At 39.4% G+C, this 20,498-nt stretch overlaps 1 protein-coding gene across 3 annotated transcripts in view; it reads left to right on the top strand.

Annotated features, from left to right (window-relative positions):
- LOC117963566 (coiled-coil domain-containing protein 171-like) overlaps positions 1-17,144 on the top strand; it is a 167,968-nt gene extending 150,824 nt beyond the window's left edge. For 2 of the 3 annotated variants that reach the window (XM_059031740.1, XM_059031749.1), the window contains exon 25: positions 13,821-17,144. In XM_059031740.1, the coding sequence (XP_058887723.1) occupies positions 13,821-13,985 (165 nt within the window). In that variant the 3' untranslated portion in view covers positions 13,986-17,144. Of the gene's footprint in view, positions 1-4,928; positions 6,275-13,820 lie in introns of those variants that run through there. The other variant, XM_059031750.1, reaches the window with a different exon arrangement.
- Positions 17,145-20,498: the final 3,354 nt, after the last annotated feature.

Here is a 20,498-nt window from a genome sequence, read left to right as displayed (position 1 = left end):
AACCACAGCAACAGCAGGAATGGAGAGAGGTCCCAGAGCATCCACAGCCCAGGAGGGAGGAGACAGAGCCTTTCCCATTCTCTGAGGAGATGCTGGACTGGGTGTCGGACCCGGAGTGGAATGGGGAGGACCTCCCGAAGGTTGTTGACCTGCTGTTGGCCAGAGATGGGGAACATTGGGAGCGCTGGGAACAACACTACTACCCAGTGCCCTTTGTGAACCCGGCAGCCGTGGTAATTAACTACTTGGCTGCCGATATGGGACTGCCCCAGCAGGTTGCATTCCAAGTAGGAGGAGCCACGCCTACCTACACCCTCACTGGGCTAAAGGGAGACTACTTGCAGCTCCCATCTCCACCAGCAGAGGAAGAATGCCTGCTGGTTTTGCCTCCAGAGCCAGAGGGAGAGGAGCCTTCTCCAGCGCCAGAGGGAGAGGGAGAGGAGCCATCACTGCCGTCTCCAGCGCCAGAGGGAGCGGTCCCACCACTGTCTCCAGAGCGAGAGGGTGAGCCGCACCAGTCCCCTGCAATAGAGGGAAAGCCGCACAATGTTTGTGGTGCGAGCGTACAACCTCAAGGACCCTTGTGCCTAATAAAGGCATAGAGGGATCTACCACATTAAGTCGGTAGAACCTGGTGAATGTATGCAGAGTAGTCCAGCTAGCTGTAGTACATATATCATTGAATGAGGCTCCTCTAAAGAGTACCCATGAAGTCGCCACTCCTCTAGTAGAGTGTGCAGCTACCCACCCAGTTGAAACTATATCCACAATCCAGTGGGACAGTCGTTGCTTGTGAGAGGGCTTGACTGAGGGTCCTTTCACCATGACAAACAAAGAGCTGGTCAGACTTACGCAGCGCTCTCGTTCTGTCGACATAACTTTTCAATGCCCGAACAGGGCAGAGGGAATTCAATCTCCGATCTGTCTTCTCCGCAAAGGGAGGGGGATGGAAAGCCTCTAGTTCCACTGATTGATTCAAGTGAAAAGCCGTAATCACCTTAGGGAGGAAAGCAGTGTTCTTGCGCAACGATACCCTGTTTCCATTGTCCCAAATACGCATACAGGAACAGTGCATGGACAGAGCCTGTATCTCACTGACCCGCTTAGCGGATGTGATGGCTAATAGAAAGGCTGCCTTCATAGAGAGATATTTCAACTCTATGGAATGTATAGGCTTAAACTGGGCCTTAGTAAGAGCCTATAATACCACGTCTAGACTTCATTCGGGGAGGATGTCCTTCTTAGGAGCATGTAACCGCTGAGCACCATTCAGAAAACGGGTGGCTAGTATATGAGTGCCCGGGGATACTGAGTCAATGGGGACATAGCATGCAGATATGGCTGCTAGGTACACTTTCAATGTAGAGGGGGATCTACCTGCCTCTAACAGATCTTGCAGAAACTGCAAAATTGTTGCTATAGGGCAATAAATGGGGTCATGGCCTCTGGTCCTGCACCAATTTTGAAAATATTTCCACTTATAGGCCCTGCCGTTCTGCAGTGTACCGACGACTACGTCTGAAAGCCGTAAGGCGGACAGACAGTTCCGTTCAGGGGCCAGACACACAGTTGGAGTCTGCCCGGTTCCGACTGCCAGAGAGTGCCTCTCTCCTGACTGAGGAGATCCATGGGCTGGCCTCGCAGCAGCTGGCAAAGGTTCAAAAACCAGATTCTCCTGAGCCATGTGGGGGCCGCCAGGAGAACTGTCACCTTGTCTCTCCTGACCTCTAGGAAGGTAGGGAGGAGCGGTATCGGTGGGAATGCTTACAAGAGCGCCTTGGGCTAGGGCGTCGACGCCTAGTGGACCTCCGCAGTGGAAGAACCAATGGGGGCAGTGGGTCGTCTCTGCCATGGCAAAGAGATCAACTTGGGCATCCCTGAAGCGTTCCCAAATACGTTGCACCACCTGGCCAGGGGAGAGAGGCGCGTCCAATAGGGCAGACTTGTCCGCATCTGGGACCCTCTCCTGAGACAGTCACAGCTGTCTGTTTGCTACCACCAAGCCTACCAGGCTTCTGCCCAGGGCTTGCCCCAGGAAGCCGGAGATCTGTAATAGTGTCCCTGAAACCAGGCGTAGCTCTGAAGCTAGCTGTTCGGGAAGGGATACAGGGATGCCATCCAGGTAGGCCATCAAGAGGCCTCCTGTGTTGGCCAGGCGCGTTACCTGCGCTTCAGCTGCGTATGCCTTTTTGAGTCGCTATGGTGGAATCCACCAGCAGAAACTGTGCTAGCCCCAGTGCCTCTGCACCCTCCAAAGAGGCCAGAGGGACCGCGCTCTTGCAGACACTCGGCCCCGAGGCCAGTCGCTGTCAGGAGGACTTGACCTCTTCCAGAAACTCCGGGAACACCGGAAAAGGCTGGGGGGGTCGAAGCTTGTGCCGGTCTGAACACAGAGCAGCGTTTGTTCAGACGTTGCCTTCCCGAGAACCTGGAGGAAGCTGGAGGCTCACTCCACGAGCGCCCAAACTGAGCTTGAGGGAGGGGCCACGTCAGTCTCTGAGGCAACCTCAGAGCTGGGGCCTGCGTCGTCGGTCATCTCCTGTACCTCTGACTGGACATCCTATCGAGACCCCATCCCAGGATGCCTCGATGGAGATTGTGTCGTGTTTGTCCATGCTTATAGCCTCATCTCGCTCCGAGACAACCGTCTGTGAAAATGGGGTCAGTTCCAGGGCAAGTGCCTGAGACGGAGCTGAGGCATTAGCAGGGTCAATAGCATGCTGCCTGACCAGGTGCTCCTGAGCCATCTGGCTTTTCAGGTCTACAATATCCTTGGCCTGCCTCGAATGTCTTGACCACTTGCTGCTCCTTGGAGGGGAGCTCGAGTGTCTGCAAGCACGTAGGGCTGGAGCTTGTGTGCAGGGGACACTCTGCGCAGGGCTCGAAGGCAGGTGGAGAACAGGGGCCCCGAGGCCGCAGACAGTTTGTCTGAGTTGACCGTAGAGGTCTCGCCAGTGAACTGTGAACTTGTTTTTGTTTTTTGTGTAACTGTCTATGAAAGAAAGATCGATAATGCTTTTCCGTTAGCAAGCTCTGTCGGAGGAACGTGATATCCACAAAAGCCTCTCAGTCTACCAATCAAAACAGAAAAGAAGCGACTTTTCTTTCACATTAGAGATAACATAACACAACAAATGCAAGCTTGCTACAGTAATTTCGGACATCTGCAGTTCCTCAGTCTGGTTGATGGCAAGAAATTTGCTGATATGTCCAAACATTTTGATGACCAAAAACTAGGTACCCTGAGCCAGTATGCAAAGCATTTTGAATTAGTTAGGCTGAAGTCAGATCTCGTCGGAATGTATAGTACATCTGTGTTTCGGGGCAAATCGCCTGGGGAGTTACTAAACTTCATATTTCAGCACGACTTGCTGCAAACTTTACTTGAAGCCACAGTTGCTATAACTGGTGTTGACTATACCTGCCACAACAGCATCAGTGGAGCATTCTTTTTCTGCACTAAAACTAATAAAACCATTTAATCGTAACTGGACAGGTCAAGCACGGCTTTCTGCATTGGCGTTACTCTCAATAGAGAAGGAGAGACTTACAAATTTGCAGCAGAAGGCTGATGCCTTTTACAGTTCGGTGACAAAAATCTTTATCCAGAAAGACAGACAGATGAACTTCATCTATAAATGATTCTGTACATAAAATCAAACCTTTTATTGACATGTATTGCTGTTTAATATGTATAATGTGGTTTTCGCTAAATAGCTGATTTTGAAATGTAAATGCTGCAACCCACACTACCATTTCTGTGTCTCACTGATTTGTGTTGATGATAAAACTGTGTTTTGTATGAAGTTGGACATTGAACTTAGCAATTGAATAAAGTGGAACATGTTTTGACATTTTGGCTACTTGTGGTTATCGTGAAAGCATAAATAACAGTGTTTTACTATTACTTTTGCTTTTAGTTAATTATATTCTATGTTGTGCTTGTATTACTAATTTGAAATTCTTGATTATTTAAACTACAGTAGTATAGGGAGGGAAAGAACAGTACTGTTATGTTTGTTTGTTTGTTTGGTATTGTGCTTACCGTTCTGATTGTTATGTTTGCAATGAATGTTGTTGTGGTTGCTAGGTTATGTTGCCTGATGTTGTGGAGTGTTGTGTCATGCTTGCTGTTGCTAAGATACATGATGCCGTGAGTGAGTGAAGGGGCGTGTTAAGTAAGTGAGCCGCTGGGAGCAACTCTGTGAAAGAACCCACTTAACGGCATGCTCGGTTCCGCTTCCTCTGAGCAGCTCAGAGCGCTGCAGAGCGGATTTCATCGGTGATCTGATCCGCTCTGTTACTTAACAGTGTGTGTGTGTGTATGACAGAGATGCCATCTTAAGCGTGTGAATAAACAAGCTCTGTGGTTAAGATGCAGACATTTATGGGCAGCAGTGTGGAGTAGTGGTTAGGGCTCTGGACTCTTGACTGGAGGGTCCTGGGTTCAATCCCAGGTGGGGGGACACTGCTGCTGTACCCTTGAGCAAGGTACTTTACCTAGATTGCTCCAGTAAAAACCCAACTGTATAAATGGGTAATTGTATGTAAAAATAATGTGATATCTTGTAACAATTGTAAGTCGCCCTGGATAAGGGCGTCAGCTAAGAAATAAATAATGTAAACACTTTCGTGTTCCTTTGTACAACATAACAAGTACCATAGAACAATACTGGTTTGTATTTTATGCATGTTAAATAATATAATGTGTTTCCAATAATGTGGCCTGACAGTAATGCCTAGCCAGACATTTCATCCACCAGATGTCACTGCAGTAACTACAGAACCATTTGTCCTATTGTGTTGAAACTTGCTAAGGACATTCTTTAATACCAGGTTTGAGAGTATCAGAATGAAGAGGCATTTTTACATCTACTTGTATGTCAGACTTGATGTAACTAACAAAGTTCTCATTTTTGCATTTACAGGCATAGCAAGTGATGTGTGTCACTGACATACAGCGCCTATAGAAAGTCTACACCCCCTTTCAAAATGTTCACCTTTTGTTGCCTTATAGCCTGGAATTAAAATGCATTAAAATAGTTTTTTTTTTCATTTCTCTACACATCCTACCCCACAACTTCCAAGTGAAAAAATATTCTAGAAATTTGTAGAACATTTATTTAAAAATAAAAACTGAAATAACTGGGTTGGAGAAGTGTCCACCCCCCCTTGTAATAGCAATCCTAAATTAGTTCAGGTGTAACCAATCACCTTCAAAATCACACACCAAGTTAAGTGGCCTCCACCTGTGTTAAATTGTAGTGATTCACATGATTTCAGGATAAATTCAACAGTTCCTGTAGGTTCCCTCTGCTGGGTAGTGCATTTCAAAGCAAAGACTCAACCATGAGCACCAAGGCGCTTTCAAAAGAACTCCGGGACAAAGTTGTTGAAAGGCACAGATCAGGGGATGGGCATAAAAAAATATCAAAGGCCTTGAATATCCCTTGAAGCATGGTCAAGACGATTATTAAGTGGAAGGTGTATGGCACCACCAAGACCCTGCCTAGATCAGACAGTTTGCTCCACAAATCTGATTTTTATGTAAAAAGACTCACCTCTTCAAACAGCACCTGTAGAACTCCTCTGTTTGTATCCTGGGACACTATCACCCTTCATGTAAATGTGCTTTATTTTGCTCTTATCAGCCCCCTATTTTACTGCATTTAATCCTGTACTTCAGAATACTGTAATCTGCCAAGTGTTTAACCTGTAGTACTTTGTATTTAATCACATCCTGATGTAACTATCACTATTATCTGCTCTATTATTGAATTTTGCTTTGTCACACTTGTACTTTGCTTGAACAAAAGTTATTGTATTTCTTGCTCTTATTGTATTACTTGTATTGTAACACTTGAAATGTATTTGCTTACGATTGTAAGTCGTCCTGGATAAGGGCGTCTGCTAAGAAATAAATAATAATAATAATACTAATTTATATTCTGTACATCTCAATGAATACAGATTTTTAAAAAAATAGATACAGTTCAATTTGATTAAGTAAAACTGGGTGTACTTTAATCTCTACCAATCTATAGAGTGATTTTTAAATAACATAGGAAAACCTGAAATTTTAGTCAAACCCAAAGAAGTATACCCTGAAAATGTCTAAATGGATAGTAGTAGGGAATATTTATTACTAAAACAGCATACAGCATGTTCTGTTGAACAGATTATTCAACTTTCGTCAGATTTTGGATCGGCATTAGCATTGAACAAAACCTCAGCTTGCCCACATTTAAAGGTGTTTATAATTGTTTCACATCTGATTCTTTGCACATTTAGTTGATTTTTTTTCTGTATTGCATTTAGGTGTAAGTGTACCGTTGCTAGTTTCCTTATGACATTCATCTAAAATTAATGGTTTGTTTTAAATTTGAAGCAAAAGCAACTTTTAATAGTGCTTAAAAGTCATATGTTTTTCTAGATTTTGTTCATATACTGTATTAAGTATCAGCTCTATAGGCATTTCTATTTTTTTTTTTTGGGGGGGGGGGGGGGGTAAGTGGGTTGTTTTACTTCTTAAACTACAGTATAATAGAGCTTGAAGATGTCTTCAATAGCACCCTACTGCTGCAGGACCATCCCGGTTTGGCACACAAGTAACAGTAATGTAATGGCAAGCAGGTTTTAAAAGTGGGGGAGCTTTCCCTACAGCTACAACTATTGTTGCAGGATATAAACTTAGCGAACTATCTTCCAAGTGCACAGAGTTTTGTAAACAGACACCAAGGAAATATATTTTGCAAGTAAAATGCGCTATTTATTGTGGGACATTGCAGCTTTTATGTTACAATTCAATAAAATAAACCTTAAATACAAAAGTGAACTATTTCAAGCATTGTGGCGATTCGTTTTACAGTTTTTGCTTTTATGCATTTATGTGCTTTCTGTTTCCGTACTGTGGATGAGTTTTGTTTTCTTCTCCTTTAGAAAAAACAAACAAAAAAAACATTAATGTACTTTGGGTATCTTGTTTTGTTGCCCATTAAATGGTATTTATATTTATATCCATAATTTCTTTCTTTAACATGTCTTAAAAAAGTTGTTGTAGTGCTTTGTCATTTGAAATGCATACTGTGTACTGTAAAGCACAAGGAGCAAATAACCACTTATATCATTAGTAATTTACCAAGTTTTACATTCGTTAAAATGGGTGCCCTTTAACAGAGCAGGAACTGCCTGGAACATGTAGATCTCACGCATACAGTGTGTCCTGCTGGGAACAGTTGTTGGGTACTCTTTTCCTGATGAAAAGGGAGCTTTAATGGCCCATATGGCACAAAACTCTGTCTCTGAAGCATTTTTATTTGAATTTCATGAGGGAGGCCTTAACCACAGGCACTTTAATTCCTCTGCTGCTTGTTTATGTAATAGTGTCTGCAGCTGGCAAATGGTCAATACCTGTGATCAATACTGCTTACAGATTTTGATGCTGGAGGGGCTGGGAGAAACTTATTTACTTTTTGGGGCCAAATTCAGTTTCATTTCAAGGCCAGAAGGAAGACTAATTCATATGCTGCTTGAATATCAATTAGCGTGTCTGCTTTATTTTTTATTTAAAAGATTGCTTGCAAGGTAACTGCATTGGAACCTTGTATAAGAACTTTTTCAATTAACCTAGATACTCTGGATCGCTTGACTAAAATGTCTCGGGTCTTTCAAAGTGGGCTTTTGCCATTTACTTCTAACTTGAGCCTTCTAATCTCTAATCAAGTAAAGTGATTTGCTTGCAGGGTAACGCAGTAGCCATGTCTGATTTCCAAGCTCACGGTCCTCAGCTCAGCTACACCACTTGTTTTGATGTGTTTTTTCAGGGTACAAGACTACAGATTGTAGTTTGGTGGATTGTGGAAAACCTTTATGAAACAAATCCTGCTTTTTCATTTTAAAAGTAGTTTTAAAACCACCTTTGGCATCAAAGAAAAACAAAGAAAATATTCACTTTGGGCACTGATCCGTTTTGCAACGCTCCAAAAATTCCACTCAGATTGATAAGGCATCGGTGGACGGTGTTAGCAGCCCTCTAGCATCTGTCACCATTTTTTTTTTTTTTCTTTATTAACTGAATCTATAAAAAAATGGACAAATAGCCCTTTGCTGTGATATGTAAACTAAGGCCTCTATATGTAGACACTGAATCAAAGTTGGGTTTCGCACAGCTTACCACTTCACATCTCTCTTGTCACATTCCAGTAAATGGACAGACTGCCATGGAAAGGATCCAGAGTCCTGGAGAAAAGCACAAAGGCAAGAAGCAAAGGTAGTTAAGCTGCTTGCTGTGCGTGAGTAGTCAGAGGGCAGGCAGACAGTGTGCACCTTGACCACCTATTAAGAAGCTCTTTGCTGCGATGTCAAGTGAAAGCGAGTTAATTGGGTGAAGCTGTAGAGCATGTTAGGAGCATGGTAAAAGGTTGCTGTCTGACAGTTGAGTGTCAGTAAGAGCCAGTCAAGTGTGGCTGAGAGACAGAGGCCTGTCACAAAGTTCATGTGGACTACAGCACCGTTAGAGAACTGAAAAGCGGCTCAGTTTCACCATCCTTTCCAAAATAATACATTCCACACTGTATGTGTCAACCCTTGTTTGCTCTAAGCATTATCCCCAACCCTTCTGCATTCAGATGATTGTACAATATATTCTAATGTTCTGGGAAAATAGAAGTGCAAAACACACACAAAGCTGGAATGCAGGTTTGCATCTTTTTTCAGTTTTCAATGAAGTCTGATCTTGCCCATTGTTTTTCTTTTTAAAATGTCACAAATGGAGATTAGATAAAGGGGCATTCAGAACAGAAAATAGGAGGCACTTTTTTACACAGAATTGTGAGGGTATGGAACCAACTCCCCAGTAATGTTGTTGAAGCTGACACCCTGGGATCCTTCAAGAAGCTGCTTGATGAGATTCTGGGATCAATAAGCTACTAACAACCAAACGAGCAAGATGGGCTGAATGGCCTCCTCTCGTTTGTAAACTTTCTTATGTTTTCAATGATAATATTAACATAAAACTACAAAAATGATCCTAATAAAGAAATCTCATTCTAAAAGCAATTTCTTCCTAAACAATAAAAAAACAATAGAAACTCATTTTTACAACACCTGTCATAAGGTGTAGGACCTCCACAAGCTGCCAGGACAGTACAAAGTCTGCAAAGTAGTCAAATTACTCTGGACTGTTCATATGTGATTAACAACTCCATGGAAGCTGGGTACAAATCTGTTCTTCAGAATGGTCCATAGAATCATTGCTACCATATTTAGGAAGCTGTCTGTCTGTATGTTTAGGGCAGCAGTGTGGAGTAGTGGTTAGGGCTCAGGACTCTTGACAGGAGGGTCGTGGGTTCAATCCCAGGTGGGGGACGCTGCTGCTGTACCCTTGAGCAAGGTACTTTACCTAGATTGCACCAGTAAAAACCCAACTGTATAAATGGGTAATTGTATGTAAAAATAATGTGATATCTTCTAAGAATTGTAAGTCACCCTGGATAAGGGCGTCTGCTAAGAAATAAATAGTAATAATATATGGTGGATTTAGGTCATGGGGATCCACTTTTTCATGGTTCTGATACCTCTATTTTGTATTTACAGTCAGTCGCAGTGGGGATATCATTTTTCTTTTTTTCACTTTATATCTTTGATCCATTCTTGTTATACATTTAATTGTGGTCACAATTTGGTGTGTGATCAGACTGAAAGTTATTACTAACTGATTTAATATACCTAAAATTACTTTTGGTCAACAGAGTTCAGGGGGTGGGGTGGGGGGCTACAACTCAGTTGAATTCAGTGTTATAAAAAGGGATTTGTTCTCATAAATATTCAGGGGTCTTTGGTTGTTGGTAGCCTGCTTTTAATACCTTTTGCAAAAGGCAATTAAAAACTTTGAGAGAGAAAGCAAATAGTTTCCTCTGACCTTGCATTTGATTTAGAAAAACAAAGTAATATTGCGACAAGAGGATAAGCTCATAACAGAATGTGCATGGTTTCGAGTGATATATTGAGTTAGATTTCTGCTTTAGGAAGATGTTATGACTGTCCAAAGAAACCTGCTGCTGACAAATAAAAATGATATTGCAAATAAAAAGGGCCCTTTTCATGTCTGGATCCTGTTACCTATATGTAAACTATAAGTTTGATGGGCTGGAACATTGAGAGGCTTTGCTTTGCAAGTCTCAATTGGAAAGATGCCATTTCTTATGCTTTTAGTGGTATGTGCTTACCTTATTACATGTTTCTCCAATAACATATGGTTCTACTGATGTGTTATGAGTTAACCTGCATTTGGTTGTATCAAACACTCTTACAGATTATGAAAACTATTTTCCTGAGACCGCAATAAAAATAAGCATATTTGTGCCTTAGAAAGTCATCCGCTAGTCACTCAAGGGAACTTAAAAATATTTGCCCTCAAGTTAGACAGTGTAATTTTTGTACCTTTCTTAAATTTGCTTAATAGTATGCATTTGATTGTTTTGTCTGTTGTAACAGAAAATAATGAATGAGTTTGTTGACTTGAGTTTGTGTTCTGTTTTGTCTTGCCATAGTTTTGTATTGCCGGTTCTTTGCTGTATTTGCTAAAATAGTGGTTTATTACAGAGCTGTTCCATTTGCATGCTTAGCTTTCAAATTGAAGGTACTTTCTTTAGATTGTGGTCCAAAATAGGAGGTTTTGTACTGATCACACTTGGTTTATTTGAGAGAATAGTGGGTCAGTTCATTTGAGAAAGATCAAACCAAACCGAACCAAACTGAAACCTCTATTGTGGTCTGAAATGACATGCTTGTGGGTCTGCATTGTTTAATAATAGTCATGCAACTGCATTTCACATATAATTAAATATATATGTTTTTTTTTTAATTAAAGTTTTTGAATAATGTTGTGGGACTTTTTTTTTTAATATATTTTGTTCAGTACATCAAAACCTGAAAATAACTTTAATGGGAAACATATTCTGAGGGAATTGTTCTCAGGCACAGGCCTCAGCTTACCAAATATGGTATGTTACTCTTAGACATATTTACACATTTGAGTATTTTTATTGACAACTTAAACAAAAAAGGATATTTATTTATAGTTTAGAAAAACCAGGAACTACAAAATGAGTTGCTTTTTCTTTGTGTATCTCAGTGGTATTACCTTAAACAGAATTATTCCTGTTGTGTGGGTGAAATTAAATTGGATCCTGTGGAAGCAAAAATGCTATCTTGCACAGCATACAGACAATGGGAGGTCTTGCTTTCTTTTACAGTAAAATGGTAGTTCATTTAAGTGGAGGGAAGGCGGTTTACCTTGTGGGTGAAATGTAGCACTTTTAACCTACAGAATACCTTGTACAGGAAGGTATGTTGAATTGTCAGATTACTAATGAATACAATTATATGAAATTGAATATTATACCAGGGTTGGCTGATTTAAATCATGATTTAAATCATTTGATTTTTAAAAAATATGTATTGATTTAAATAATTTTTCATTTACTACCTATTTTATATAGTTTCTCAAGGAAAAGTATGTTTTAAAACCTTTTATTAACACAAACATCTTAAACTCTTACTGTCTATAAACTAAAACTCTTAGGGCTTGTCACAAAGACGGCCGGAGTGGGTGGCGTCAGACCAGAAACAGGAACACAAACGACAGAGACTTGGAGTTTGGTGGAGCTGAGCGAATGGTTTCGCTCAGCATTTAATAAAACAGCACAGAAAATAAAAGGGTTTAACAGACAAAAACACGGGACACGGCACTACACGCCAAAATAAAAAGACAAACAAAACGGACTATACAGTAAACGGACAGACACACAAACAAACACGGTGAGTTTTAAATAAACAAGTATCGTGCTGGTCCTACCAGCACGTAATAGCAATTGATATTTAAATGTATTTCTCCTTCTCTCTCACCCGTTCTCCACTCACCGAACACCTAAACCACGAGTGACTAAACGTGCATCTATTTATACTGTTTGTGCTGGGATTCAATTACTAATTAATTATTCACTTGAATCCCAGCACGTGAATTCATTACGTGAAACCCCGTGTTCACATATTATATTTTAAATGCACGTGCGTGATGTGCAATCCCGTGCCTAAATACAAATATACACTTTTTAAATACACGTGAAACACAGACCCGTTTATATCCCGTGTACCAATGACTATACACCAACATTGACACACGCACGCAACACACAAATGCACACAGGGACGGGGCACTTTGCCACAGGCTGTATTGTGATCACAGCACAAATGCGAGTGCAAGCGCGAACGCCGCTTGGCTCCGATTCTGTGGCACATAAATGGAACGAAGATGTAAAAAAAAAAATACTGCACTGAAATGGTATTGTGAAGACATGTCTTGCCCCGTTATAGAGCGCCTGCCCCATCATTAACACATTCGCCGAAGCGATTCTGATGACAGAGCGATGGGGTCCCAAATAGACAATTGAGCACTGTGTTAAGACCCGCTGAAACCAGGTTTATTTAGTGGTGCAATCAGGAATTTTAACAATTGAACACACTATAAAAAACAAAGTAGTCCTAAGTAACAACTGTGTGTGTTTGGACTGACACAGAAAGAGGAAATCAAAGAAAGAAAAATAAACAAAAAGAATGACTGGCATGAGAGAGAGGTATTTTTCTCTGGCGTACTCTAAATTCTTGTAGTTCACATATTCTAGTTCACATTATAGAGGATGCCACAATTATAAATAATTTGCTTTATTTATGTATTCTTTCAAGATTGGGTAATTTAGTTTGATATGTAACTATTCACAAACCACCATTTCCAACAGTTTTAAATTTACAGTTTGGAGGTACTGTAGAGCTGTACTGAAAAAAAAAAAAAAAAAATCTTATCTAAATCAAATCTGATTGTTTTTTTTTTATTTTTATTTTTTTTTAAATAAAACAAATCGCCAACCCTGTATTATACCAGTATCACTGCCCTGTAATTAAACCATTTACTGTAGGCTCATACTACATCTTTACACTTGGTTATGTAAATATGGGTAATAAATGAAGTCTACAGCTCAGGCTCTGCCTTCCCAACGCAGTCAACTACCAGGCAGTAATGCAGGGTTTTATTGCGACTAGAAACTGGTACAAAGTGACTTTATTATATGTTAAACATTTCTAATTTACAGTCTGTAATTACAGATTTCTTTACCATTGCAATGTTTTGCTGTCCTTCCTTTTTTAAAGCTAGACAGATGACATTTTTAATTACTGTGTACAGTGCAGCATTCTGATTGGTCAATGAGAGTTCTTACCGTTCTTAATATAGTTTATTTTTTATATATTAGAATTTTAAGAATGGAAGATTGCCTATTTCAAATAATCAATATGGAACTTGATGTTTTTTTGTGTGTTGAGCCATATTTATCTAACAATTTGTGATTTTTTTTTTTTTATATAGAGATCCAGAATGAATGGAAATACTATTTTCACATTTATATAAAACAATTACTTCTGTTAGATGCATGTTTTATATTCTACAACAATGTATATATTTTATATTTGCCTATTTTTTAAACTGTAGGTAGTTCATCATTTTTTTGTATACGCAGTAATATGTTATACAGTAACTGTGTTTATGTTTTTTTTTTTTATCCCAAACAGTAAAACATTAACAAATACATTCAAATTGGGGAGAGCTGATGTTCTGTTTGAATTACTGTTCTTTGGAATATCTGGTCACAGACTGACATTTTTCAAAAATTGTTATGTGGTTTTAAACTACTGCTTTGAGTAATTTAGTTTGGTATGTACCTCCAAGTAATGATCCCATTTTGATTTACATTTTATTCTCCTTATAGTCTGAGAAGTTTCCCGATCAAGACTTTACCACACTGCAGCCGGAGATGGACGCCTCATACAGCTTGCTGAGAGAGACGGCCGGAAGCAGCAGACGCAACAACCAGAACTCTTCTTATGCTGTAACCATAAATACATCCAAACGGGTCCAGAAATCCTTTAAATGAGAGCTGCATTCAAATAAAATGCAGTGACCTACTGTGGGAATACTATTAAAATGAATGCTAAAATGATTTGCTGTTTTATAGCCTTTTATTTTCCTATCTGTGCATTAGTAATGTATATTTGTAATTATTTTTGATTATTTGTCTATTACTTATGAATGAAAAGTCATCAGGGGCCATGAACGGTCAATGCAAAAAAAGTCTTTGTGTTTTGTAAAATATGTATTTATGTTTGATGCTTATTATGCATTTCCAATTGTTAAAGTGACACATTTTAGGTAATATTCTAAAGACTTAAAAGAAAAAAAAAATCAATAAGCCATTTTAGTCTCTATCTATCAAAGTTGTTTCATACTTGTCTGTTTTAAAGCGGGAATACGGCACTTTAATAGGATCTTGCAAGCTATTTGAAATGTATGCCAACGATTCCTGTCATTTCATGGCAGCCCTGCCATGGTTCACTGAGCCCCCACTTCTCTCTTGTCAGCTCAGCTGAAGACAAGCATTTAGTTGCAAACTTGCAAACAGAAATGATGTGACTGCTACCCCTTCTGCACCATAATGTCACTCTTGGTCAATGTGAGAAGGTTAGGTTGCTTCTTGTAAAGCTACACGCTAACACATGCACATCTGAATGTGTTACTGCTGGCTGTGGTCTCAGAAGGCTCTTAAAACCTGTTTTTTTTATTAGTGTATATTTGATAAGGGAGAACCGGGGGCTGCAAAGGATTCAGATGACATGTTTATGAACTTAACAAGGACCATTCCCATTCCGGCACTGCAACTAATTCCACTGACTTTTATTTTTATTTAACTCTCCAAGAAAATGCTGCTTTGACCTTCGAAGACAGTCTCCCATTCTGACTGGTACCCCAAGGGTGACGCCCATGTTTGACAGCACATGAATCAAGGCCATTGCCCTGCATTTTCTGCCTTGTAGCACACAAAAGTAAAATCACATGTCAGGCCAAGATGTCGGGGAGCTGACAAGATGCCCCAGTGACATTTCAGCTCGAAAGAGCAAGTGTCTTGCAACCAAGTGGTCAAATATCAAATAATAGGTCAAGCAGGAAGGATTTGAGTGCTAACCAGAAGGCAGTTTCTGGCAACTTACTTGACAAGCGTTGGGGTGCTCTGCGACTTAACAAAGTGAAGTTCTGTAGGGTATTGCTAGACAGTCTGTTCTGTATTGCATTCAAAAGATCAGGCATTGACATTGATTAATCTCTTTAACCCCTTGAGCATGGAGATGGGTTCACAAAATGCTACCAGCAGTGTATTTCTGATGTTTTAGTACATAGTGTGGTGCAAAGATATTCCACAGCTCATTACAATATCTGACCCCATCATCCTACAGTCGTAGTTTATTCAGCACAGTAAGTTATTTTACTGTAAAACATAGATGGTTTTGCCCCCTTGATAGGATTGAATACTCAAAACCTTTCCCTCCCATGAGCTTTTTTGTATTCTGAACAAGAGAAAATAAAATAATGGGTTTGCTGTTACACTAATTAAGACAAAATCAGATAATTAGTTTTTTTTTTTTTTTATGAAGAACGTTTCATGTACAGTAAGTGAAAGTAATATTTGTATTTATGTAAACCGTATTACATGCTACGTTCTTTTTTTAAAGTTTTTTGGTAGATGTTTTATTTTTCTTTTGTGTGTGTGTTGTATTCCAAAACCTGAAGATAATGCCAATTCATACACAAAATTGTATGCTAGTTTTGACAACACTAATGGCCAATGAGTGGATGGATTTTTTTTAACGTTTTGGGGGACATGTTTGTTATAAAAAACAAAAATCCAAACAAGAAAACATACAAAAACAGTATGTGTGCTGCGCTTGAAAACATATTTGTTCCAGTTTCTTTTTGGTGTATAATAATTATCAACCTTGTGTTTATTTGAACTGATTCCATAAGTTTGAAATGAACTGTAATACTTTTCCTGTCAGTTTTATTTGAGCCTGATTGAGCTTTTTTTTTTTTTTTTTTTTTTTTACTTTTTTATTAAATTTTATGTAGTACATGAAAATGAGTTGCTTAAAATGCAAACAACAAAAAGATGAGCACTCAGAATCAAGCTAAAGATCATTCATTTGCTGGATGCTTGATTAAACATTAAAAATTAAATTGAAACAATTACCCAAACTCCTGAAAATTGAGTTCTTGCCACATACAGTATAGCATTGATCTCATTATGTACCCTTGCTATTTTGATATGCTAGGGCTATCTTTTTAAAATCCCATTTATGTGTCATAAAAGGAGTTCCTCGTTCTCTGGATAATGTCCTGTTTCTTCTTGTGCCATGCATATTATTTTGAAAAGATGTATTCTTTTGTGGATTTACAGCTCCTTTAGTTGCTGATTATTTCAGTTATAACCTTTGTAGAAATGGAGAGTGAATGCTAAATACAACACCCCTTTATTATGAATTAAATAGTAATTTAAGAGGTTGTCTGTGGCCTTATTTTACTGCAGAATATAGAAGTATTTTTTACCTATGCTGAAAATGAAAACAAAACAAAAAATCCTGAAATGGATTGATGAAAATGATTCACTAAATTAAAGTGCGATCTGGCAAGCATAGCTAATACGTTTTGTAATTCTCTTTGCCCCAGTCTCCAGGAATTCTTTTCAGCAGCAGGCACCAGCTGTATAATGTGGGAATTAATTATCTGAGTTATTGGTATTAACAATCTGTTCTTACCATAAAACGATTTTCATGCAAACGTTGGGGCACATAATGGCGTTTAAAGGCTCATTGTGCATAGTGTAAAACAAGCAATAAAGTTCAATCATGTTTTACCAACATCCCATTTTGATATGCCTACCTACCTTTGTGTGCTTGTTGTGATTTAAAGCAGTGCATGGTCTTCTTTCAGTGAAATACACAGCCAGAGATGTAGTCAACCTGTTCCACACCATTGCTGGAATCGCTAAAACAAAATGGTCTTAAAGTAACAGCATCTTAAGGTTATACATTATTTTATTTCCAAATAATAAAAATACAATTCCTGTTTATATTTCAGTGTGTTGCAAGACCTATACAATGATGGATTGTTCATGTTTACCTTTTTATTAATCTTTTGAATAAAATAGCAAGTAGTTAGATTAAAATAAAATTCAATTGCAAATGCTTTGACTGTCAGTCTTTCTCCATATCTTCAATTCAATTGTTTGTCATTTTTCATGTTTAAAGTTGTGCATGGTATAAATAAAAACCTGTTGACATAAAGTGCCTTAGCCACTGAAAAAGCTGTATTACATTGTGTAGCCAATTGGTAAGAACAGATTATTTTTCATATTACTTTCTAAAACACAGTAATGTACAAGCAATACCGAAAACCACCTTTAACTTCAAGTACAGCATATCGTTTTCAGCCCCTCTTCATAAGAAGGCAAATACAGTCATACCTGCTTAATATCCAGTTAATATCATTAAATTGAAACTTCCCGACCACAATATAATGGGAGTCAATGGAAACAATCTCCTGATAAAATCACTTTGGATAATGTCACACTCTGCTTAATATCAAGGAAATGTAACAGTCATACAATTGATTTCCACCCTGCTTAATATCACTTCAATATGCCTGCATTAACTGGACTGTATTTTGACATTCTGTATACACCTAGAGCCTTGTGGTCACATGATCAGCCAGCTTGACTCGTGGAGATCAGAAGTGTGTGTGCAGTGTTTTTGACCGTTGCGTATTAAAATGAAAAAGTCTTGGAAACCAAAACATTAAAACTTGGCCATGAAGGCTAATTGCTCCATGAAAGGAGAGGAAAAAAACAAAAACAGACCCTCACTTAAAAATGATCTTCGTACCCACCAATGATGTCAAAGTGTCCACTGGGCCAGTTTGTAACCTGCATGTTAATGAGCAACTGGAGCATTAAGCACCCTTGGTTTTGCCCAAGGCCCTATATCTACATTAACTAACTGAGAATAAAAGTATAAATATGGGCAAAATAAAAGATAAAAGGTAATATCTAGTCTGCACATACACTAGTCCGCAACAGTTATTAACATTTACTGTATACAAAAAAACTAAAAGTGAAAGGCTGCTGTTTTATTAAAAAAAAACAAAAAAACTGAAAGTTACTTCAAGTGATCCAGGAAAATAGGAAACAGTACAGCAAGGTCTAATACATCTTACTGGTATTTTTTATAACTTGGAGTAAGAACACTGGTGTAAATGATTGCGGGTTCGAGGATATCGAGAGGGAATATGGGAGGATACCATCTATAGATAATGTTCTTTTTTGTCATTTGAAACTCCACACCAAAGTATGTTTAAAAATAAATAAAACCATGCTGAGAAGTTACACGGTTATAATAAAAATGTTACTGCTGCTGTTTATGTCATTCAAATTTGTGAAAAACAATATCTCCACCAGTATGTGGATCCGCCACTGTTTCGATCTATTGAATGGACCATGTGTGTTAGTGATAGGACTGGAAAAATATAGAATATAGACTGAAGACTCAAACCTATCTCCCCTATGAAATAGTACAGCTATGGCCAAACGTTTTGCATCACCAAGAATGTTTAGATTGAGACATAATTACAAATATATATTCGCCAAGAGCTTCTTGGTGAATCCCGAAGTTACCATTTTTTTCGGCACTCGTCTGTGTCCAATCGGGCGAATCTAGATTGGCCCAGAACTTGAAAGAGGCGACTGGGCGAAACCCGTTTTTTCAACAGTTTTCACTGAATTTCGGGGCTAGCCCGAGCGAGTCTAGTTTTGTCCAACGCTTCAAAAATCGATGCTGGGCAAATCTGGTTCGCCCTTGCCATTAATTTGGGCGAGTGTAGTTTCGTCCAAAGCTTCAACATCGATGCTGGGCCAATCTAGTTTTGCCTATGCCAGTTATTTGGGCGAGTCTATTTTTGCATTTCTACACTCTCCCCTGCCAGCTTCCAAGTGTGTTTTCAGGGTACCTGCCTCACCTCCACTTCTGACAACAATGTAGCGACTGTGTTCTTGGTTTCCAGCGGCGATGCAGAAGGCATGACACCAGGGCTGGTTTTAATAGAGGTGAAAACCACTCTTTATTAGCTCTCTCTCCCAAAAAGTTAAAAGTCAAAGAATCTCACTCCTCCAACACTCAGGCTATATATATATATATATATATATATATATATATATATATATATATATATGAATGTAATATAGATATTTTATTTAACATCATGTTATCAAAGAAACTACAAAATTATATTTCAAAAGTACACCAGAAGCTGTAACAATGGTACAGTATTTCATGTTGGATTTCAAACCTTTTTTTCGTTAAGTATATGGAAAACTACATAGTGGTATGCAATTCAAAATGTCAATGTAACATTATTCAGCAGGTTTCATTCGACTTTATGAAGCAACATTTTTTAATCCTATAGGGGAATGCAAAACTTTAGGCCATAACTGAATGGTATAAGTGTGCAGTAAGTAAAGCACTTACAACCTTGTCAATATAACTGGAAGTTGCATGTCACTATGGTTACTAACAGATCAAACAATTTCCCTCAATACCACAGAAAACACAAAGTACTCTGTGACAGTTTTAAAGGTACTGGAGGGCCCCAAAGTTCAGTCTTTTCCGGTATACTAACTTAGGCTGATGGCTTTTCCTGTATGTGACACACTACACCAGTGCTGTGGTCTTAAAGGCTTGTCTCTGCTTTTCTTTCCTCAGTCACAAATCATTCTGAGGCATCCCTTAAGTGCATTTGTATTTGTTAAGTGCACTGGCCTGATTTGGTGTTAATTCAATTTGAGTGCCCTTAATATCTTGTGGGGGTAAGGCAGTACAAGTGAGCCATACCTTGGAAAAAGAGAGAGCAGGTACCTGTCCCATAGCAATTTACAAACAAAGTTGCTAATACAAAATTTATAAGGAATCCTTTTTAGTCTGACCGTATTGTGTTATCTTACCATTAAGACAATGGGAGTGTGGGACCTATCGTTGTGGTGACAATAGAGCTGCTTATGTACGTTTTGGCTTTTCTGTGAAAGGGAATGAAATGCTATTATTTTATTTATTTATTTATTTATTACATGGCTGGCCTCCCTGCGTCCGCCACCCGTCCGCTCCAGCTCATCCAGAACTCTGCTGCCCGCCTAGTGTTCTCTCTGCCTCGCTTCACCCACGCTACTCCACTACTCCGCTCGCTCCACTGGCTCCCGATCACCGCTCGCATCCAGTTCAAGACTCTTGTACTAGCCTACAGATGCCTTGACCAGTCTGCACCCAGCTACCTCCAGACCCTCATCTCTCCCTACACCCCCACTCGACCTCTCTGCTCCGCCTGCACTAGAAGACTAGCTCTACCTCCGCTACGCTCCCCTGCCTCCAAAGCCCGCTCCTTCTCCACCCTTGCTCCGCAGTGGTGGAATGACCTTCCTACAGATGTCAGGACTGCCCAGTCCCTGACCACATTCCGGCGCCTCCTTAAGACTCATCTCTTCAAAGAGCACCTGTAGAACTCCTCTGTTTGTATC

This window comes from Acipenser ruthenus, chromosome 1 (genome assembly GCF_902713425.1).
Source record: "Acipenser ruthenus chromosome 1, fAciRut3.2 maternal haplotype, whole genome shotgun sequence".
Lineage (NCBI taxonomy): Eukaryota > Metazoa > Chordata > Actinopteri > Acipenseriformes > Acipenseridae > Acipenser > Acipenser ruthenus.
The sequence above is the reverse complement of the archived record's forward strand: the minus strand, read 5'-3'. Positions and strand labels throughout refer to the sequence as shown.